General features: G+C 43.1%; 1 protein-coding gene across 3 annotated transcripts; it reads right to left on the minus strand.

Annotated features, from left to right (window-relative positions):
• Positions 1-1,715: 1,715 nt before the first annotated feature.
• Positions 1,716-23,797, minus strand: POLR3E (RNA polymerase III subunit E; the record flags this gene model as incomplete). Of its 3 annotated transcripts, none has more annotated exons than XM_079542810.1 (20): positions 1,716-1,772; positions 3,839-3,889; positions 4,874-4,951; positions 8,224-8,720; positions 10,021-10,085; positions 10,384-10,541; positions 11,492-11,551; positions 13,705-13,786; positions 15,349-15,469; positions 16,196-16,287; positions 16,372-16,416; positions 17,375-17,460; positions 17,971-18,090; positions 18,368-18,417; positions 18,865-18,972; positions 19,673-19,755; positions 20,730-20,845; positions 21,638-21,715; positions 22,904-22,954; positions 23,762-23,797. In XM_079542810.1, 20 exons carry the CDS (start codon positions 23,795-23,797, stop codon positions 1,716-1,718), a joined length of 2,034 nt encoding a protein of 677 aa, XP_079398936.1. The 3 variants fall into 3 exon arrangements, with proteins under 3 accessions (XP_079398936.1, XP_079398935.1, XP_079398937.1); XM_079542809.1 differs by having other exon boundaries at positions 3,839-3,952; XM_079542811.1 differs by lacking the exon at positions 3,839-3,889.

Genomic DNA, 23,797 nt, shown 5'->3' on the forward strand with positions numbered 1-23,797 from the left:
GATCTTCAGTGGTTTAATACTGTTGGTTAGCAGGGCACTTTCTATCTACTTTTTCCCCTTCAAAATATCCAAAATGTTCTCAGATTTCCACAGAAATCTTCTGTAGCATAACCTGCCTTTGACCACCTGTGCCGTTGTTGAGCTCTGGCTGTACTGCAGTGTACTTTAACACTTAACTGTACATACCCTGTAATAAAAACCTCCAAGGCTGTGCTGTTCTATAACCTCTCTCAGACTGGCTTTCTCAGGGATAAGCTTTATGGGCGCAGCTGTAGGCAATGCTACAGCAACAGGGTCATGCTAGGTAAGCGACAGTGATGGGGACCCCCAGCACAAAGGCTGCAAAAGCTGCCTGAACTTGAACACTGCCTGATTACAGTAGTGAATAAACTTAGTGTGTGAGTTAAGGTAGAGTTTTAGCAGTTTAGAAATAAGTACTTTCCACAGAAGTTCAAAATGCTCTAAGTATGGCACACTGCTCTTAGGTCAATCTTAATCTGCTTATTTTAGTTTAAAAAATAGCCCTTAAGCATAAGTAGATGAAATTAATAGTATCTACTTGAGCTTCTCATATGATGGAAATTACAGAAAACGAAACCCATTAACAGTAACTGCTCTAAAGCTACCAGTGGGGTGTTCCTTACCTCACTGCTCTGAAGCTTAAGTGACGAACGTAGAACAGAAGCAACTCAGTTATCATTTCTTGAGCAACAGGCTGCATCTTGACAACCATCCTAAAAAATGTGATGCAAGTAGAAAAGTACAGCAAGAGGCAGTTTGCCATCTACCTCAAACATCTGCAAATATTCTTTACCTTTCCTTCCTCTGTAAGCCTTTGGGCTCTAAAAGGAGCAAAGATCATTTCCATTTCTTCCTGGGCAAATACAAGGCAGAGTACAGCAGGATGCCACAGCTGACCTTCAAGATAAAATTTTATTTTTAAAAAAGTTACACAAAATAGAGGTTTTACATTGTTGTCAAGTGTGATAACTGCAGCTGGATGCCTTGCACGTGGTGCACTTACCTTTGCACACAGTAAGGCAAAACTCCATCAACCAAAACCCACATCAGTAAGACATCCAGTAGTTGTTTCGCATCTATTTCAAGTGTAAGTACTTTTTCAGACAGTTCATTTTACAGACACCAGGTGAGAACAGTTGCTATGTCATACAATGTTTAAAGACAGTGATTTTGTATCCCCCCCCTCCCTGCCCTGATGTGCCCATGAACATCACTACCCTTGCTGTAAAGGAAGGCGGCAAGGGCTGTTGTAATGCTCAGACTAATGCCTGAGCATCTAGGTATTTAACAGAACCTGGGATGTTTGTAAACAAATTTAATTTATTGGCATCACTTACTTACAAAATAAAATATTAGACCATGATTTTCCATCATGTCTGTGTCAGTATATGGTTTTATTTTATTATAAGGAAAGAGAAGGAGAAGCAAAATACATTAGAAATCCCAGATTAATCAAACTGCAGACAGGGTCCCGTGTTGTCTTCCTAGTTGCTCGCTGCACCCAGGCGGCCATGCAAACATATGTGTGAGTGTGCTGTGATGTCAGTGACTGTCTGCAATGCCACATGCCCCAGAGTAGGTCAGCTCCTGCCCCACACTCCTGAGGCCACAGCATTACTGTCTGTGCCGCCCACCGCAGGTTTCCTCTTTCATCCAGGAGAGCATCTGAAGCACAGAAACCGCCACAGCTGCCGTCAAGACTGCACAGTCCCTTTAAGATACCACATTCCACCATAGCTCACACAGCAGTCCTGGGGAGAAAGGGAGAGCCCATGAGTGCCTGCAGCACCACCCCGCATTTCCAAACCGCAGGGATTACACACTATGAGGTGAGCCCCACTGGAACCATGATTTGGCTTTGCAACCTTAAATGTGATTGGAACGTCCCTCCTGTGTGCCAACGAGAGCCAGAGCAGCAGGTTATCTCTGCCCTGAAGCTTAACACAAGCAGACAAAGGGGAAAGGCTGAGAGCACAGGGAGGATACACAAAGGGAAGGTTTCTGGGAGGAGGAGATGGGAAGAATGGTGAAGCAGGTTAGGACAGGAAAAGAGGTGAGAACCAAAGGAACTACAGGGTAACTGCAGCCTGAAGACGTGAACAGACAAAAGGGAGCAGAGGAAGCATGCAGGCAGCCCCAAGCTGGAGCTTTTCAGCAACGTTCTGTGGTAAAGAAGGGTCAAACCTCAGAACTGTACTCAGGTATTCTGACCGTGTCTGCTACACTCACAGCTGCAAGCTTCACAGCAAAGGAGTTCAGCTTGTGGTTCCTTATTTCTATTCAATGAACACCAAGCCTCATGAATTCTAAGCCTAACAACTCCTTTTGCTGCAACCTTCCCTCTTACGTAATTCAACAGGAGCTTAAGCACTGCTACAGAACTGATGCTGTGGAACTAAAAAGGAAAAAAAAGTACCAATAACTGTAACTTCTTCTTAATTCTTGGGACTTACTGCTCTACAAAGAAATTAAGTGCAGAGGCTCAAAAGAGAGTTTTCATTCTGGATCTGCAGATGCAAAAATACATTCCCTGTCAGTCTGCTCTTTCCTGTACAGGACAGGAACACGTGCAGATGGGGAAATAAGAGTCAATAAATGCTATTTCGTTCAAAGTGGAATCAAATCTCTTATGATTTAAAGAAACCAGATAATCCTCCTACTTCATTAAATCATACTTTCAACATTTACTTCAGAAACATGCTTCTGCGTTTCACATGCTTCTGTGACAAATACATTCAAGACAAAGTCTGACACAACACAAGGCTGACTGTGCAGTGACTTATATTTTACAAAAGCAGGACCTGGTTTGCCAGGGACAACGATTCTTTGCTCCCCAGAAATAATTCATTTATTAAACATCAACAACAATGTGCAAACGAATGCCAGTACATTATCTAGACATCCCCAGAGAGCTGCGATTTGAGCCTGACAAACCTCCCAGCTCAGGCAAGACAAACCAAACGCTGCATAGCAGGCAGAAACATCTCAGCTTATTTTAATACTAAGCCCAGGTTCATCCAAGCAAGACCAGTTTGCTTGCTGTCACTGCAACAGATGTGTAATTTTTCAAGTAGGTTATTACTCTGCTTACAGATCCCAGAGTAATAAAGTACTTAAGCACTCGTCTCATTGAAGTGGGTGATGGTGAGCAAAGGCCCAGCAACAGTGACTGCAGTGCTACATGAGCTGGCAGCTTTCTCCTTTGTCAATCACAACCTGCGTGGTTGGTACTTCATACCTTAAACTTGCTTAGAAAGTAAATGGTTCATGTTCAAAGACAGAGATGAAAGGATTCAAACATTCACTATGGGATGTGCTAAATAAGACTCTATGCTTGTTTTAGTTGCGGTTTTGCTCACTACACTGCTTTAAGTTCTACTATAGAATATAATGCATTTCCTTCTGAACATGTGGCACCTGTTCTTCAGCACGAAACAACAGCAGGCAGCTCAGTAAACTCAGAACGCTCCCACTGCCTTAATAAACTCCATATTACTTAAAAATAACTCTGAAGTGTGACATTTACTGTGCTCTACTCCCTTCTGACCCAAGATGAAGAACAAAGATTTACTGCAATAACACCAAATAACAGGGGAGTCAAAATCACTGCTTTCTGGAGAGAAACAAGGTAGAATGAGACGAGGATGATTTTAAAGAAAACAGGCTGAAAAACAAGCCCTGCCTGCTTTCCCACAGCAACTGTTGTATGATCACGATCACTTGTCAACTGAAGGCAATAAATGGTCCTTCAGTTAAACCAGAACGTTAAAAATTTATGCATTCACTGAACCAAAACCCCAACTGAGCAGAAACTTACCTTTAGCACTCTATCCACCTCCTGCTTGTTGAGGTCTTGACTCAGCTGATTCTGAATGACATTTCTGCGCACTCGATAATTTTTCGAAAAAATTTCAAGCAAAACTTGGCGATGCTTTAGAATGAAATCATTAATACAAAAACAATTACTTTTAGCTTTCTATAAAAAAAAGCTATACGTGCATTAGTCTGTTCAAAACATTCACTGAGCTGCATTAGAGTACTCTTGCTTCATAACCCTGAAACTGTCCCCTTTCAACCTGCTCTCATGAGGTGTCCTCCCATTGTCTTGCAGCTTGCAGGGATCTCTCCACACCTCATGAGCACATCTGCCCCCTCCTGTGACCCCAGGCACCTCCACAGGGACAAACCATACTAAAGAAGGGGCTGTGACATATTTCTCTCACATTTCCCAGGCAGCTCAGGTGGCCTGCTTCAGCCAGGAGCTCGGATGCTGCTTACTCTCTAGAACAATGCTCGAGACTTTCCTATAAACATTTATTTAGGTCACGGACACAGCACTTGCATTGCCCATCTACATTCTGTTAGGCTGCCTTTCCTTCCACTTCACTTACAGTGATACAAATAAAACTCAGGAGATGTTCACATATGCTGTAATCATTTCCTGTGCTAAATACAAACAGACACACCAGGTCCCATCATCATATAACCACTGGTTAACACTGCATTACCACTGCATTACCATTAGCAAAAAAAGAAGAATGATTTGACTGGATCGCACCCTAAGACCTGCACGGCAGAATCTTTTCTCTTCATACAATTGATAGTATTTACACCCCACTGAGTTAGTTACCAATGTCTCACTTTCTGTTCACACCACCTAGTCCTGATGTGGTGACAGCCATCCTACGGTCTGAGAGCTTTCTCTCAGCCTGAAGCTGGCTGGTGCTGAAACCTGGAATCTTCCTTAGGGAACAGTGAAAAACGGCTGTACTGCTTCCAGAAACACAAATTGAAGCAAGGCCAAATCCTCACTAACAATGTATTTGGGACTGTCACTTATTTTTGTCTTTACCTGATCATAAATGTCACCGGCTTCCCAAAGTGCATAAACCTTTAGCTCATCTGGTGAAGCAGCAGTCTGTGGAGGAAACTGAGAACAAGAGCCTGTTAAAAATAACTATCTATTTAATGAGTTCTACTTAATGACTCTATGATACGGCATCCCCTGACACCTATTATTGAATCAAAATGTTGTGGCCACTTAATGAGAAGTGTTCCTCTCCCACCCCACGCTCAGGGAGGTGACTATGCAACAGCCCCTGTGCCTGCAAGAGAAACACAAACCCTACCAAACCTGCTTTTCTGGGTGATGCTACAGCACTCAGACCCTGAGCGAGGGGTAAATATTGCCTGGGGAATAGGACCAGTTCTCTGGCAGCCTGATGCACACATGGCATGCCCAATAGCATTTTAGTGATGCTTCTGGTCACACTGGAGTGATGGCAAGCAGCGCCATGGGCACAGCACCAACCACGTCAGAGCTGTACGAGGGGATCCTGTGACACTCTATGGGGACTTGGAGGAAGGGAGGACAACCACCAAGTGCCACGATAATCTCAGGGTGTGGACTGTGGACAGTATCTCACGGCACGATGTATGGATTGTTCCTGCCAGCAGCTTGTGTCTCCAGACTTCCCAAAGCAGAATTCAATTAAGCATGAAGAGGACTGCAGGCTTTTCTGGAGATTTTGAAGTCTCCAGTGGCAAGTTTTAGATATTTGGATTCTAACCGAATTTGCTCTGCTAAATCCAAGGCAGCATGACTGACCAGCACTGTGCTGCTGCTGTGCAGCATGTGATCCCTGGAGCAGCCCACGGGACTCCTGGAGAATGGACACTGATGGAGAGCAAACCAAACACCAGCGCATTTCAGGCTCCCAAACTGAAGTGGTTTTTGCTCCTACCAAGATCCATGCTAGAGGAACACCATTATTTTCTGGGACAGAGACCTTGAGCCTCTGCGTGCAGGAAGGAATGTAACTGTTCCAAACTCCTACAAAAATAAAATGATGTCCATTGGCCTTAATGCTTTCCCCTGGAGCAATGACTAGCAAGTAATGCTGGATACTTCCCCCTCCTGATGTGTGCCTTCCTGTCAGTCACCAACCATTCATTCCGTGCTAACCACTGACCTGCCAACCTCAATCAATCCCCACACAAAGCCAACAGGCCTGTCTGATTGCTGCAGTTCCTCACTGCAGTACACCCCCCACACCTTTTTTCCTAGCCTTCTGCACTACACGGAAGGACTGCACTGCAAAGGGAGAGCTCAGCCTGTTCTTTCAGGGGCTGCCTCTGATCCCGTGGCAAAGGGAAGCGCTGTGTCGAGCAGGAGCTGCCTGCTGGAATCAGCAGCTCCAGTTCCACCTTGGTACAAACTCCTGATATACAGCAGGGCTGTGCACCTGCTTTAGAGCCAGGATTCAGATTTGTTGGGCTAGCGACACCCAAATGCTCCTCTTCTCATGAGGACATGCCACACACAGAAACACTTTCCTGTACTTTCATTCAGCACAGATAACACCATAGCACCAGCCTCCCTCCTGACAAGTTGCAGCAGGACAGGCAACAGAGGGCTGCAGGAGCAGAGCCCGGGTTTGCTTGGGGCAGACCTGAGCACTTGCTGCTGCCTCGGCCACATGCTGAGCACAGCTGCACTGCTGGCTTTCAGAGAAGCAACTGCTTCCGAACCAACACAGTGTTATTTGGGAGAGCACAGAGAACCTCCCTGCATTCGCATCACTCTGCAAACTGCCAGGCACCCTGCTCACTGCTGTCACTGCTACAAAGCACAAGCAAAGCACAGCACCCTGCAGGCAGCCCCTGTTCACAGCTGAAGCACCTTCTGAGGCCCTATGAGCACCATTTATCTGCTACCCCAGATGCAGCTGTTCGGCTTTATAAATCCTACACTCCACCAGTAAGGTTTCCACTGCTGTTTTCAGCAACACATTTTCTGTAACAGGGCAACGTGAAAGCCAAGAGTGTCTTCACCCCCCATTGAACATCACTTTAATTACCTCAGATCATTGATTTTTATCACCAAAGCAGTTTCAATTACAGAAAACTAATGAGTAACTACGAAATCTCAGGCAAAACATCCCTCCAGGCTTCCAAGGAGCTCAGGCAGCCTCACTGGGTCCAGGAAAAACAATGAGAGAAAGCGAAGTATACGAGCTCACAAAAAAGGCACAGCTGACCCACAGCATGATGCAGAGGCCTGGGAGCTGACTTACATTTCTGACAGGCTTATGCAGGCTGTTGCAGAAGATATCAAATTCTGCAGGAAGTTCTAGATCAGCAGAACTCAAACATACAGCAGACTCCAGCAAACAAGTCCCACACTCAGTTAATATAACAGCAGTGACTTCAGCTGTTTACCACCAGCATGACAAGTGCATATCCTATACCACATACAATGAGAGTCTTTCCAGCACTAAGAAGCAGCTCCAGGTAAGCATTGCCCAGGCACCTGGAAGCTGTCAGGAAAGAAAGCAAAAAGCACAAAAAGCAGTGGCCTCCTGCGTGGCATCTCACATCTGTCACTCGGCTCCAGGTGCCACAGGATGTACTTTGCACACCACTGAACACGTTACTTCTGCCTCCCTGAAGCCCAGCTAAGGCGTGAGGGTTGCTGTACCTCCTGTGCTCCAGGCTCTCCCCAGCCTGCCTGCTCTCTGCTCTCCCAAGCAGCTCACATGTTTCTTTGCCTCTCTCCCTAACAACACCTGACTCCCAAACTCCTGCTGGTTGCAAACCAATCAGCACTACCAGATGTCTTGTGAAATTATTTTCCTTTCAGGCTACTTTCCATGACGTCAAAATCCCTTTTCTTTCCTAAGCAATCTGCTGGCTCTGACTCACACATTAACACATATAATTTCTATAAAGACAAGTGAAGACGTCTGTGATCAACCCAGGAGGAGTGACCAACAGAAATCTGCAGATATGGTTTGCTGCTTCCCAGAGAGCTCTGCTGGGTGTGCCCCACCAGTTCCAGGCAGCAGCCATCATCTTTATCCCAGCAGCATTCCTGCAAAAAGCTGTACACTGCAAAGCAAGCTGATGGGACTCCTCCATGGTAAGTCACTGAAACAGGAGCGAGCAGGCACAATGAGTCCCTGCAGCCCAACAGCCCAGAGGTGGAAAAGGAGCCCGAAGGACAACTATGAGCACACCGTGAGGGCAGAAAGCAGAGCACAGGGCCAGCCAGAAGCAGGAAGGCAGACAAGCCTTTAGCAGCTTCAACAGAACACAAGTGTTCCTCCAGTCCAGCCCAAGGTGCAAACATTTCACAGCTCTGATATTTAACTGCCCCCCTACCTCCCACCCAGACTGTGCCAAAAGGAAAAAAGTACTTACAGGCACCAAAATCTGTTTGCAGCCAATGTCTAACACCATGTCCTGTAACATTTTGTCTGAAATGCCACTGAACAATATGTGTCCTGGAGGCAGACTGGCTAAATGAAGGTTAAACAACCGTTTAAGCTCACTCAAGGTGAGCACAAATTGTTTCCTAAACGTTGAGGACACAAATGCCTTCAGTTCTTGGGCTACCCGATCGCTGCAGCCTCCAGGCAAGTGGCCATTTAAGGAGTCTGTGGAGTCCTCCTCCATGTGGAGGCCGTTGACAATGCCGTTGTTCAGGCCTTCGTACACTGAGGTGTCCATGGGCTCCTCGTCACTCACAGGCTCCTCTTTAATGTGGATATTAGAAACATCTATCTTGGATGAAGTGTCACTTGATTTCAGTTCTGCCTTTTGCTTCTGGAACTCCTTCTCTAGCTGCCCATAGTTCTGCTTGACTTTCGCTTTTGCCATGTTGACTCTTTGCTCCCCAGAAACCAGCAATGGATGGCCTGATAAGAAATGAAACGTAGCATAAAATCCCACCATAAACAAGACTCCAGTTTTGCAGAATGTTGCTTGAATTGCTCACAGTGAAATAAAGCCAGGAAACAATACTACTACTTAAGGAATAAGCCTGGCTTACTGATTAGATTTTGCTTCCCTCCCTGCTACTATAACTTAAAAAAAAAAAAAAGAAAAGAAAAAAGGGAATAAAACAATTAAGCATGTTGATAATTGTAAGCCAGAAGGTCTTCCAGTCAAGGAACCTGAAGCAAAGACACTGCATTTCTCCAGCAGCTCGGGTTGTGCATGAGGTGCACAGTATGGAAATCTGGAACTCTTCTAAGTACTATTACTCAGTGCTGGTTAGAAAGGGGCAGAAGGGAATCCTTTCCCATGCAATCCTGCACCTCAACCCAAAGGCAAAAGGGAAGTATGTGTTGGCAAAACAGAAATTCAGCCTCAATCCCGTAGGAAGGAAGGCTGCATTTAAGGCAAAAGCCCACACAGCACTCATGCTGTTACCTTCTTTATTATTAGACCCACTAATTCTCTCCGAATAACCCAACACCTAATCCTTCCAAGCAGATCAAACACACGGTATTGAAATGGAATTATATGCACATTTGTCAGTTCTGCTCATTCTCCTTGCTGGCTCCAGAGTCTGGCAGTGAGCCAAATGCCTAGCTAAAGCTCTTTGGAATCTCAGGTTTTCACAACCTTTTAGATTACACAACAGCTACTTTAATATTCTTCCTGACATCTGTGGTGGAGGGGAATGGCAAAGAGACAACTTTACACCTCCTTGCAGCCCCCCAGCAAATACACTCCTCCTTAATTGTTTAGCTCTCAACCACACCACAGAGCCTCCCAGCAAATCAGAGGAAATAAAAAATCCAACCCTGTTTTATTTGGAACTGAAAAGGGAATGACTCAACCACATGCATGTCAGACTGAGAACCAAGAGGTAAGAATCATTCATGCTCTGTCCCTGTACTCAACTCAGCATCTGCTTACAGCACCATGCCTTAAAATGAGGAAGTTGTTAGCATATCCAGATGATTTTACTCTATCAAATAGAGTCTCCAGTGCCAAGGAGTCCTTCCATGCTCTGCCACAGTAAGCTTGTGTCACCACTAACATCACTGATGTTAGTAAAGACCAAGTTATCTCAAATAATGCAGAAGAAATTACAAGACAGGGATAATATCAGACACAAGACACTCAAAAACAGAGAGAAACAACAAAATATCACCCAGAAATACAGAGATGCATGTGTTTCAAGGTAATCCACACAATTTCATTTACCTGATTGTGACTCTTGCTTCTTTGGTGTCAAGTGTTCCTTTACAAGATTATAGACTTTTTCTAATCTGAAATACAAAGGAAATCATACCAGTACTGTTTCTGTTGTTATGCTTGCCTGCAGCCACACCACCTTTAACTTTCAGCCAGAACATTTAATTTCCACAAAGCTGTCCTCAGGAAGCCAAAGAAAAGGAGTGACTTGAATGATGCATCAACACAATCCCCATACAACCACACCCCCTGAGAGGAGTAAACCTTACAGGCAATATGGATCAAATATAGATCTGTCAGTATTCACAGAAACTTCACACTAGATCATTCTTCACTTTCAGCTTATTCCCCAAAATAAAGTAAGTCATTTACTTGGCCTGAATGCCCATCCACAGCATACGTTGCCTCTGAACTATATCTGGATGCTTCTTAACAAAGTCTTCATCATAAGGGAGCATGAACTCCCAACCTTTGTTTATTCTTGCCACAGACATGTGCTCTAGGAAGTCTTTCACATCTTCAGGGCAAAGCTAAAAGAAAAAGGAAAAATGATATGGATGTCAATTCACACAGGGCATCTGCAGCCACGAAGCAGGGCACACTGTTCCCCGCGACAGGACGAGCAGGACTGATTTGGTGTACATGGGGCACTCCCACAAACACATGCCTAAGCCGGTCAGAGATATTTATCCTTTGCAACACCAGTGCTTTCACACAATGTTAAAGGCAGAGCACTTCAGAGAGCAGTAATTAATCAGCTGAGAGTGAAATAGCTCATGACATGTTTTGTAAAGAAAAGGGAGTTTACTAACTGAGATGAAAAGACTATTGCACAGAGAAGCATGTCCTACAACTTTCATCTTAGTTTAGAGCTCCAAGTCAGAATGCTGCACCTACAGGTGCACGGCTTTTAAACAGAACTGGATCTTAAATTCCAAAAGTAGCCAGTCTGTACATCAACCCATTTGTGCTCTACCATTTTATTTTGTTTTAAACAAAAATTTTTTTCCTTCTGACAGAATATTCAGGTGCCCAAGTTGTTTTAAAGCTTTTATTCAATACTGGCGGCTTTGCAATGCTATTAGAAGTGTTGTGCTTCTGTAACGCACTCTGCAAAAGCGGAGAATCAGTGTGGACTGCATGAGTTCTCATCTGCTTTGGTGCTTTGTGAGCCTGATTCAAAGGATGTTCAGCTTTCCACCAAAACAGAAGAGGGGACAAAGATGCATTCCAGTGGCTCAGCTGCAAGGACAGTCATGTCCTATGGAACTGTAACTGTGGGAGCTGCTTGAAATAATTCTGTAAAGAGTATCTATACCTGTTCCAAAGCGAAGATGTGCCTTGGTTAGCAACACTGCAAGTCAGCAGTAATGCAGACACTGTGAACCTGAAAGAAAAGGCTTGCAGCAGCACCTGTTACTGACCTGCAGACAATGCCCACAGTTAGCACCAACCTCTGTGTTAGGAAGAAGTCACTCACTTTTGTAACGGCCGCCACTTCCTTTCGTACAACCCAGCGGTCCTGTGTGAACTTCCACATCTAGGAAGGAAACAAAAGAGAAAACCTTGTTAATCATAGTTAGGAGCTGCCTTACCGAAGTCACTGAAATAACACTTTTCAATGATGTTACCAGAAAAATGGGAACTTGACTCCTTTCAAGGATGTGGAAACAGGAGATGCTCACACAAACAGCAGGAAAGCACTTTCTGACCTATTCCTTGCTCAAATGGCCATGTGCAGTATCAGAATCTTTGAGAGTTCATGGTCTCCCTTGGTGAACCTTTGACTACAAAAGCTCTGAAGAATCTCTCAAACCTCATTTAGCTTCCAAAAAAGCCCTACTGTGGTGATGCTGGAACTGCAGGAGTCACACCTCATGCCCAGCTTTAGCACACTTGTTCACTAACCTGAAGAAACTCTTCTTCCAATTCTTTGGGTGCAGTGCCAGCAGAAGCTGCTGACTGCTGCATTTCTGCAGATCACAACCTCCTAGAAAGTGTCTGCTGCCTTTTCCAATGCACATCACCACAGTCACTTACAGTCACGCAATGATGGCAATTCACTCATGTATTTGTCTCTCGTTAATGGAAAAGCCAGGTGCTCTGCTAAGCAGCTCCCAAGGCCTAGCACACCGCGAGGCAGCTGCTGAGAGCAGGATAATGGGTACATGAGCCTACTGTCTGACTATGACCTTTGATTTCTTCCCATCTCCATTTAAATCGATTACAATCTTCCTTACTATGTGTTTATTAATAGTGTTGCAAATAATTCAAAAATCTCATTACTGTCAATTTCCTCTTGTGCTTCAATACTCCCATACTTCCTTCTCTCTGACTCAGCTTCTTTCTTCCTACAGACTCAGAAAATCACTACACTTACAACACAAGGCATTTCTGTTTTGAAGGACAAGAAGCTGCTGCCTAAAGGAAACAGATCTGTCACCTCTCCTTGCACACAACTTTGAGACAGCCATTTCTCATTAGGCACTTTATTCTAAACTAGAAACTGAAATTATTATGAAAAAATAGCAGGTTTGAGAAAAGGCAAGAATTACTTACCTCCCTCAAAGTACAGCACAGAACAATTGAACACTAAAGCCGCCACTGGTCTTTTACAGTATTTAAAGTAAGAGTAAAATAGCTTCCATTATTAAACACTTTATCTTTACATTTCAGTCACTAAGCATAAGCACTTACTTAACCAAGCATAATAATTTCTGGTCCCTAGAACTTGACACATGACGTGTCACATAATCTGCTGGGTCCTAAAGCCTACTGTCACCGGGTCACATCTGATTGAAGAGCTCCGTATGGCAGTGTCTTGGGCAGACATCAAGACACAGTAACAAGTCAGCTTCAATCACCATCATTTTATCTTATGCTAGTGCTGCCACATCCGTAAGGTCTCTTGCACAGTATGCTCCTATTCAGCGCTACATCTTATGAACAGACTTTGCAAATAAGGGGAACTCTTAGGTCTAACTGGAAAACATGAAAGCAATGCACTCACTAATTTCTTTTCAACGGGGTGGAAGCCATAAACTGGGTATGAACTTAGGAAGCACTCAGGAACTTAATTCTTTCCGTGGTTAGCAAAAACAAACATGAAACAAAGTTGTTCCTCCCTTCTGTGGTTATGTGCTTGTTTATGAGACCTGTACTCATTACAACTTCCATACGCAGCTACCACTCACAGCAGGTGCTTAGGAACAAAGTCCTTTCACTGATTAGCAGCTCAGGGGAATAAAATCCTTTTTAAAGATCAGCAGTGCATGCTCCGGGAGCAGAGGCTTAACCACACTGCCCTCCTGAGACCTTGCAGTCCTGAGCCCACGGAAACGTATCTGGAGAAACAAGCACTTCATTATCCAGTCCTGGCTTCGCTGCCAGCCCTGCACCATGCAGGTTATGTGATAGCAGCTCTACAAGTTCTATTACAAAGAGATGAATACCACCTACTGTTAATGACCAGCAATCTGAACTTACCAGACAGCCACAATGTCAGTCCACACAAACGCTCCCATGCCAGACTTTTAACACCACCACAAGGGTTACAGCGCAAATAATTTCTCTGAAGCAAACATCTTACTGCAGTAGTGGTGGATGTGAAACCAAGTGCAAACCAATGCCATGGCTCTCAGACAAACTTCAACAATATTTTCCTTTAGAAACAACAAACTCTTTTGTACTTACAACAAAGTCTCTCCCTCTACAAAGCACTTCTGCAGGGACTCCACTATGTGGACTGGAAGTGTCTTTAGGGTAGAGCACATCGCTGTTAATTAAAAAGGAAGAAGGATTAGCTACTTGGTTCTCCAAAATACAGCATTGGTGAAAATTAACATAATAAACGTGCTCCCAGCTCTGCAGTTAATTTACACCTTTATCCAAAACATCGCTTTCATTAAAGGAACTAATATTAATGTAATTACTCCACTTCAATTACATTAGTACAAGAAGTGCTTACACCAGCAAAGCCCAGCCTTGTGACTGGTAGATGTGCGCAACGCAGGTACACGCTCTGCTTTGTTCTTGCAAAGCCTTTCCTTCCTTGCATGAGTGTAAACAAGACCAACATGATTCTAAGAAGTGCTGAGACTAACCTAAGCCTTGAAGGTAGCATTTAGCCAAAATGCTGATCTATAGGAATGAGTTTTCGGTGTGCTTTAATTCCTTCTCAGCAATCAAAGATTAAAGAGAACAATGCTATGAGCTTTCATGCTCAAACCAATCAGATCCAGGACTAACACCACCCTGGTGTCCTAGTCTGCTTGCAAGATCAACTAGATGACATTCATTTTTCAGACTCCAAAGCCTTGGGGCAACCCAGGCTAACAATCCTGATCTCCTCAGCCTCCTTACTTAAAGCTCTGATGTGTGCAGACACGGCTCTGTGCACAACTATCCCTAACAGGCTACATCTACAGATGCACACAGAGTCTTCAGACAAACAGCAAAGAAACACATACAACGTAAAAACCCCCTGAGTGCTATAACACTTTTAATTTGCACCCAGCTGCCTTCTGGAATGACTGGAGGTACAGCAAGGACAGAAGCAGCTCACACAGCTAGCACAGGCCTGTATCACAACAGCTAAAGAATCCTGCTAACAGACAAGCTGGTAACTGGTGCCACACATCTTAGTGCAGAAAACTACTCCACACACTGTAATTCTTTGCATGCAATGCTCCACCCAGCTGAAAAGAAAAAAAAAAAAAAAAAATCACACTGCTCTTCAGACTTACTCCCAGTGAGATGCCTTGTTCTAATAAACAGGAGAACAACACAGCATCCATTTCATGTGCTACAGTCAGTACACCACAGGTAGTGCCATTTTATGACAGGTAAAGCTAGCTTCTAGAAGGCAGGCAATGCTTTCAGCTGACTAGAGCAGCATCCACTGATGAATAGCAAAGCGACTGCACAAAGGTCTTTCTCTGACTGAATTTAGCTAAGAAACACTAACGGTTGGGATGGTTTCATTGTATGCATTTATATTTGACATTAATCTCTGAAAGGATTTAGGAGTGTCCCCACACAAAAGAACACGAGTGAAGACAACAAATATCTGACAGCTCAAATGCAAATACAGATTACATCACAGCTCCACCACAATTCTAGTTGGGCTGGGTACAACTGTGCTGGCATGTGCCATCATCTGTTTGAATTTTTATTATCCTATTGCAGAACAAAACACAGAATGTTGAATGATTATCTCACAGCACTGCAATTGAGAACAAAGATACACACTGAAGATGACTACATAAAATCCATTGTTCTAATTCTCTTCTTACAGCAGAAAACCACATCTCAGCAACAAAGACGAGACATACCTACCTCTTCACCACCCAGTTTCCCTGGACCAGCATCGCCACCTGCTGTATGCAGCGGAGAACTGCTGTAGAATCTGTCCCAGAGCCCAGCAAACTCATCAGGTTTGCAAATGGCATCACCTTCACTGAAAGGCAAAAGAGGCATTAGATGAAGGGCTTTCTCAGTATGCAAAACAAAAACGGAGTTTCAATTCTAGGATATTGCGATTTATGTTTATGTCAAAATTGGGGAAAGTAAAAATTCAAAGCCTAAATTTTAGTACCCATAGTCAGAATCTGTTCAAAAAATACACATTCATGTTGCAACAACGTTGATTAGCTTAACTGGCCCTAAATTAATTCATGGATTAAAAAAAAATCTAATCCTTTGGCAATATTTGGAAACAGACAGCTGACAAGACAGCTCCTAAGTTTCTCGGATTTGCTCTCATTAGAGAGTAACTGAAGAGAGAGAATAAAACATATGTAACACTCAAGAAGCGTATTACTGAAAACTTTCAAGGGAAAAAAATGCCAAAGTGCAGCCTGTTGCATTGACTTTCCATTTTAGACTTCCCATTCCAGGAGATAATGCAGAAATAAATGCATTCTGAAAGTTATCGCCAGATCAGAAAATATTCTAAGAGTGACAGCACTGCAAACACACAGAGCAGCTGTCAGTTCCACCTACTGCTCTTCTCTTTCCCAAGGACCACTCTCAGCCTTCTCAAGCAAATACTCAGCTTTTAACTGCTCCACAGAATCAGAGATCCAGCCACTGTCTGGAAGAGGGACAGAACTGGTACTGCTAGGAAAGATATTTTATCTGAGACAATTAGAAGTCACAAGTAAAGTGCAAATGGATTACAAACCGTTCTTCATCAGGATCTTGATCTGATCAGCAAGGGGTAAAGTTCTCAGCTGGGCCATAGAAAGCACATTGCTTGGAGCCACTGGTTTGCTACTGCAAATAAACAACAGCTTTGTGAGTTGCAGCTTATGAGAGAGCATCCAGACAACATCGGTGTTGAACATTCTGTACACTTACTTCTCTTCCTCTACGCTTGGAGGCATCAGCATCATTAAATATTCACTACAAGAAAAGAAAACACATTTCATAATGTTTGTCTTGAGATTTCCCAAGTTTAAGTACAGTTATTTTTTTGCTTAAAGCAATCCTACTTATTAGAATCTACAAAACAAACACCAGCTTAAAAAGAGAGTCCCTCCCCTTTCCTTTCTTATCTTCCTCCACAAATTCAGTGCTAGTAAAAGCTACTGACATTCATCCATTCAAAGAAAAAGCATGAAACAGATGGGAGTCAGAATCCTTGCTCTTCTGTACTCTTCTGTGTCCAACCAAATAGAGGAACTGCAAGAGTGCAAACATTAAACGTGGTACTTTGACACAGAGTCAAGTGGGGCCACACGAAGTCCTGCAGTTACACCTGCCAACATAACTGCCAGTGTCTGAAAGAATCAAATCCAAAAGACTTCTCATCACACCTGGCACTGCTCCACTGAGATGTTAAATGCTACAAAAAGCACACCCACACCATTAAGGAGAGAGGCAGTCCACCACCTTCCTATTACTCGGGCCATGGTCTATCAGTTTACAGCAAAACATTATTGCTGTCTGCACCACAGAAGATTCCTATACATAGCTGCAGTCAGCAAGAAACAAAACCAAACATGTTCCAAGTAGTATCAGGTGTCTCCTAAAAATCACCAAAATAAAGTTTTCTAAGAGTGGAAGTCGTTGGCTTTAGAGTTTTCATTTATTTTAATCAGAAGGAGCTTTTGTTTTACTTCTCCTTTACAATATCTGCAGTCTCAATAAAGCTGGGCTGTGATAACACAGACAAGGCTACAATCTCAAGTGAAAGCAACTGAAGCTGAAGACCAGTTTGCCTTTATTTTTTAAACAATTCCACTTCTACCATGGATATCAGTATCAAAGGTATGATTTTAAAAGAACAAATTTGCTTATTACTCTGAAAACAATCCCAAGAAATTACTGTACCTTCCCTAGAAAACCATCAAACCTTTACCTGGGAGATTTTATTAATTCTGTATTCTCAGCAAGGCCGTGACCTTGGCTGAATAAATACTGGCGCTCATGTTCTGAACGGCTGTCCTGGAGATATGGAGAAAAGCACAAATCACTGACGCATTCTGAACACAACATTTCAGAGAGACTCCTTATTCTGAACTGAGACTGCTCCATCCTCACTGCGTTATGCAAGCATTCCATCTCACTGATGCTGTACTGTAAGCCTTCTTGAATGATGCAGATATGATGTGGAAACATTTCAGTTGATGTACTTCAAAAATCTCCTGACATGCATGCTGTGTCAGAGAAAGCTGTGTCAGGACACTTAAGTGACTGGCTTCCCTGACTGTTTTACAAAGCTAAGACCTGAGTGACTATTGGACGTAAACACCCCCTGCCTTAAATTTGTCCAATTTTCAATTTTAAAGCTTCTCCAGTGTGGAGATCCCACAGCACTATCTGGTGGCAGAGGCACGCAGCACTGTGGGGTCATTTCAAGCCTACAGATCAACTTTTCTTCACTGTCCTCTGATGACTTCCTGATTCCCACATACCCAGATTTAATTTGGCTGAGCCATCAGGTCTCACGCTTACCTTCAAGCCATAATAATGGAGATGAACCCAGTGCTCTTCTGCTTGTCTCTTCTGCAGGAATTCATAAGACTGAACACGTCTTTGACGAGCTTGCTCAGTCTCAGGGCGGGAAAACCGTACCTAGAAGTTTTGGCATCATTAAATACAGCTCCAAACACTTGAAACAAAACACCTCCATTACCTATTTGGCAGAATGAGAACAGAAGCTAGGGGTCCTAGCTCAAATTAATCAACCCTTGTTGCCATCTTTACTCTTGTGCAACAACTGCCTTTCCCCTTCCAAGCCCAGGGTCACCAGAACCAGATGAGGTTTCCTGTCCAATTATTTGGGTATGAACTGACATGCTTTCTTGTAAACTGTTGCCTGAACTACCACAAAAAGGAAATCTGGACATACAGTAATTTGCTTAACGTCATCTTCAGCTTCATCCTGGGATGAATCACCACCTGTCAAAAAAAGCCAACAGGATAAAACCACCACTACAATAAAACAACCAGAGCCAACAAGTACCTGCCTGGAGGCTTACTCTGGAAGAAGGCAGAAATAGGAACTACAGCTTGCTAAACTATGCAGCATATGACAGTGCCACACCACTCATGTAATAGGAGAAACTGCCCCCATGAATTTGGCACTGCTGCTTTTCAGTGGCTGTGGTGGCACTTCCTATTGCTGCCCCTTGACACCACCCGCTGTCTCCTATTTCTCTGCCAGTCCTCCACACCTTTCCACAAAAATCTTGATGCAACTGCACTGAAGGTATGACCAGAGAAAAGAACTGGCTGAAAAATGGTTTTATAATCAGTTCATTGTTATATTAAACACCTTTGAATAAAATTAGACAGAGAACCTGTATCCTACCTCTCAAAAGGAAACATAACTCATGCAGCACTTACCTTCATTAGCAGCTTCTCTTTCGCGGTGTTTTGCATCAGCTTTGTCCAAGTAGGTGAAACTTGGCCTCAGCTGAAGAATTCCGTGCAGTGGAGTCAGGTGAAGTTCACCTGAAAAAGAGAATTGATATTGGTTAAAAGTACTGTTTCCTAATGCACAGAGACAGTACTTGCATCACCTTGCTACCTCTGCAACAGCACAGCTTCCAGAGAACACAAATATTTAATACAGTAAAAAGGGTTTAAGTGATTCACCCAGTGCACAGAACATCAAAGGAGTATGAAAAAATCAAGATGTTCTCCTGCTACCTTTTTGATTAATGTTGGAGCCAGATCTTACAGAGAGCCCCATTTTGGCTCAGATCTGACCTATCTGTCAGGAGACTACTAGTGAAACAGACATCTCTGTAGGCAATCTACAACGATCCTCTCATCAAAACTCTGCAGTGACAGTAGGAAACAAAAGAAGGGCAGGAAGTGTTGAACAGGCAAATAAAACAGCCATGCTGTGGTATAATAATACAGAGATAATAATACAATGTAAGAAAAATAATTTTTTACTGTAAATGTGTGTTTCAGGCCATCGTGGACTGTTCAGATCTTGGAGGCTGTGCCCTGCTATATTATTTAGAACTTTGCTGGAGCTCCTCAAGGACTCCAGGGACACACTCATAAGGAAAGCTTTCGCTTTATTTAGAAAAGCTTCAATTAAATATGAGCCTATGCTAGTGGAAACATAGAACAAACAGCTCTTATTTAACCCAGAAATTCACATGTTTCACTGATGTGAGGGGTAACAAAACAAAGTCACCTTTTCTATAAACAGCAGCTGCATAGCGGGAAACATTACTTGCAGCTTGTGAAGAGCAGAAAGTTTGTTTGTCCATCAGCTTCCTGCAAACAGATGAATGCTGTAAGATTATATTCTACAGGCAACGTGGCACATAGATGCTAAAAGGCCTGAAATTACCAATTCCCAAAATAGTCTATCAGCAAACACTTTATATACAAAGGCCAGTTTTGTCGAACATTTTAATCAATAACCTACATGAGGGCACCCAGTGCACTCCACTAAGTTTGCAGACAACATCAAGCAAGGCAAGACTGTTGATCTGCTTGAGGTCAGGAAGGCTCTGCAGATGGACCTAGATTAGATCAATGGGCCAAGCCCAGTTACATGACATGAACTAAGGGTAAGTGCTGGGTCATTAACAACCCATGCAGCAGCACAGCCTTGGGGCAGAGTGGCTGGAAATCTGTCCAGGAGAGAACCTGAGTGTGCTGTGCTGGTCAGCAGCCAGCTAACGAGGCCAAGAAGGCCAGTGGCACCCTAGTCTGCATCAGAAATACTGTGGCCAGCAGGACTGGAAAGTGATTGATCCTTTGCATGCAGTGCTGGTGAGGCCACACCTTGAGCACTGCAATCAGTTTCAGGCCCTCATTACAGGAAGGATACTGACTTGACTGAGCACGTGCAGAGAAGAGCAATAAAGCTGGGGACTACGGAACAACATTAGGAGAAATGACTGAGGGAATTGGGTTTGTTTAGTCTGGAGAAAAGAAGGCTAAGGAGAGACATCATCACTCTCTACAACTGCCTGAAAGGAGGCTGCAGCGAGGAGGTGTTGGTGTCTTTTCTCAGGTGACAGGTCACAACAAAACAAGTTCTGCCAGGGAGGTTTAGATTGGATATCAGGAAGATTGTTTTCATAGAGAGGGTTGCAAAGCATTGGAATGGGCTGCAGAAGGAAATGGTGGAGTCCTCATTCCTGGAGGTATTTAAGAGATGTGTGGATGGACATGAGCCTAATGCACATACACATACCTCTGCCTACCACAGAAATGAAGGAAAGCAAAAGGACACCTACGAGGAATAGGTACTTGTTTCATCTGTGCAAGTGCCATCTACATTGAGAGCAATCTGTTCTCCTTTGCTGCGACAGTAGTTTGGATTCAAAGTGTCAATGGCCATTTCCAGTTCAACCTAAAAAATGAAGGAAAGACAAATAATTACAATGGCAGAACTCCAAATGAATCACCAACTGAACTTATAAATTACAGCCATCACCTCGCTTTTTTCCCCTCCATGTTATTTGTAAACTGAACTGGTGACCAGTCCCTGGTAGTGATGGTAGATTTATGTCTGCACTGGGCCTAAAAACGTAAATGTTTGCTAATTCTAATTTAAAAAATCCTTAACATAACATAATACACACTAACTCCAAAGTTCACGTAAGCACTCTCCTCAACTACTTCCCAGAAAAATATCCTGCTATCACAGACCTATTTGTGTTCTTTTTTATTTTTTAACATGAGACATTTTTAAATCAGAGCTACAGGTTTAGAATACGTCTGCAGGTAAGTGTGACCATTCTGGCTTTGGTTATACTTTCACCACCCCACTGATTCTCAAAGAGGACTGCTGATGGTTCATAGACAGGCCAGAGAAGAATCAAGACACACAATGACTCCAAAAGACAAAGCATGCCTTCAAACCTCAACCCTCTTCTAAATATTGTGAAAATCTTATAAACCAATTTTGTACAGAATGAATAATAGTAGCCAGACTTTCCTGAATGATTCTGTTTTTATATTGTTTTTTTCCATTGTGACTTTATCTCCTCTCTTAATAAACCATTCTTTTAAGCCCAAGCACAGAGATCTGGTCCCACAAGCTGCACACTTACAACAGCTTAGCAGCACAGTGTAATGATCTGAAGCACATTGCAGACAGCATAAAACAACTTTCAGAGACTGGACTCAAATGATGACCAACCTTTTGCTGCTTTGGTTTTATCTTCGCTGATAAATGTGTAACATCATCATATGTCATGGAAGCTGGACGAATTGGATACTGGAAAACACAATGATTTCATAAAAATTCTTAATTTAAAGACAACAGAATTCCACAGAAATTAATTAAACCGTGCCTGCCCCTTCACATGGAAAGCCACTTTCCAGATGGTTACAAGATCTCAGTAAACGACTTTTTTAATCTTGTGAGTCATCAGATCTCAGAGTTTGGTTAGAAAGCCTTCCCCTCCGCCCTCCATTCCTGTCACTTCACTCTTTTCCATTTCCTGCTTCCAACACATCACTGTGCTATAAGACAAGAAAACCCTACAACATATTAATCCAGTTGAAAAAGAATGTGATAGAAGCCACAAAAATCCATTAACTGATATCACCTCTCTGGAGATTTATTTATCTAGAAGTAAAATACATGTGAGTTTTCACCAGCAGTGTCAGCCTACACGATCTGGTCCACATATGGTCACATTTAGTCACCTGATCCTCTGTTCTGAACTATTTGGGGATGCTGAGACCACAGTGTGGTGCCCAGATGAAGTCTTCCAGCAAGGCAGCAGCCTGCTCAGAGCTGCCATTTGTCCAGAACATGCAGAGCAACCCATCATGAAGCTGCACATGCTGGGCAGAAGACCTGGACAGGAGGCTATGCCAGTTAGCACCACTGGCTTATAAAGAATATCTCATCCATCAGCCTCAAAAGAGCTCCCACTCTGCAGATAGGGAAAGTGAACCACAAAGATAAAACGATGAGAGAAATTCAGTGAACAGAATGGGAAACAGATCTTCAAATTTCAAGCATATTTCCACCTTTAATCACTCATCAGTTTTATCTCCACAGCATTAGGGGTCTCTTCTGATGACTCACACTGGTTATGAACACTGATGGCATTGTCTTAGATAGGACAGGTCCTAAATAAACATTTGTTCAGTAAAGTTACAAAAATCAACTTGGCCATTGGCAGAAAATGGCCAAGAGACTGCAGATTTATCCAAACCACAATAAGGATATTGCCTACTAAAATAATTCCCTGAGTGTGGCTATAGGCAGTGATTTAATGACAAGTCAATGCCACAAACAATCACCCCTCTCTTACAAACAGCTTAATACCAGGTGTTTCAACTGAGATGCATGCAGGTTTGCCTGTTCCCTGTAAGAGGTAAATAAAGTTATTGCTCCTTCAATCAATTTATTTTAAACAAATTTTCACTAAATAAAAGCTAACTGGAATACCTGGAACAGATACAACTTCTCCAGCAGACTTCTGGCCAGGAACACATCGATCTAAAAAGCAACACAAACAACTTGCATCAGTTAACAGCTATGTTGGATGGATCCTCAGACCTAAGTACAATCCCTAGAGCTCTAATACTGTCAATTTTTGCTTCTAATTATGAATTGCATATGAGGCTCACTCATGACTCTTGATAAAGGTCTCATCTGCTGATTTTGACTTGTAATATAGCAGCTGGCCTCTTAGGGAAGAAAAAACAGCACAACTATAATGAGGCAGGAGACAGTGCTGCATATTTTTGTCTCTGAAATGAAACAAGAAATTTTTTTGTCTGTGTGGCTGAAGTGTATCTATCATCACAATCTGAAAAGAAGAGGGTGTTCTCTCTTTGGCAGCAAGACTGAAAGTTAACTTCCTCGCTGCTTTTTTGCCATGAAAACTTTCTAAGCTAGACAAAACACCCACACGCCACATAGGATTTAATACAAGCACTTTGCCACCAACTCCTAAAATCCACAGATGTGTCACGACGATCACACACAGACATTTCCATCTTAGGTACCTTCTGAGACACTTCTGTCAAACCCCACAAGCTTGCCCTTGCTCACACTTCTGGTGCTTGAATTCATACACAAAGTGAATGGGACACTGGGCTACTGCTTGGGATGGAACAGATCCTTAAGGAAGTCCAGAACTGGAGTACAACTGTTTGTTTTTAGCAGAAGGAATAAACCACTTCAGCTTCATGTACAGCAAGATATGAATTCATCAAAATTATAATGAGAACAATAGAACAGAAGTCGAATAGCACAAAAAAATCTGCACATAGAACCACAGCTGCCACAAAGCACTTTTACCTCTTGTATAATTGGATCATCTTCTTCATTTGCCAT

This window comes from Tetrao urogallus (genome assembly GCF_951394365.1).
Source record: "Tetrao urogallus genome assembly, chromosome: 15".
Taxonomy (NCBI): Eukaryota; Metazoa; Chordata; class Aves; order Galliformes; family Phasianidae; genus Tetrao; species Tetrao urogallus.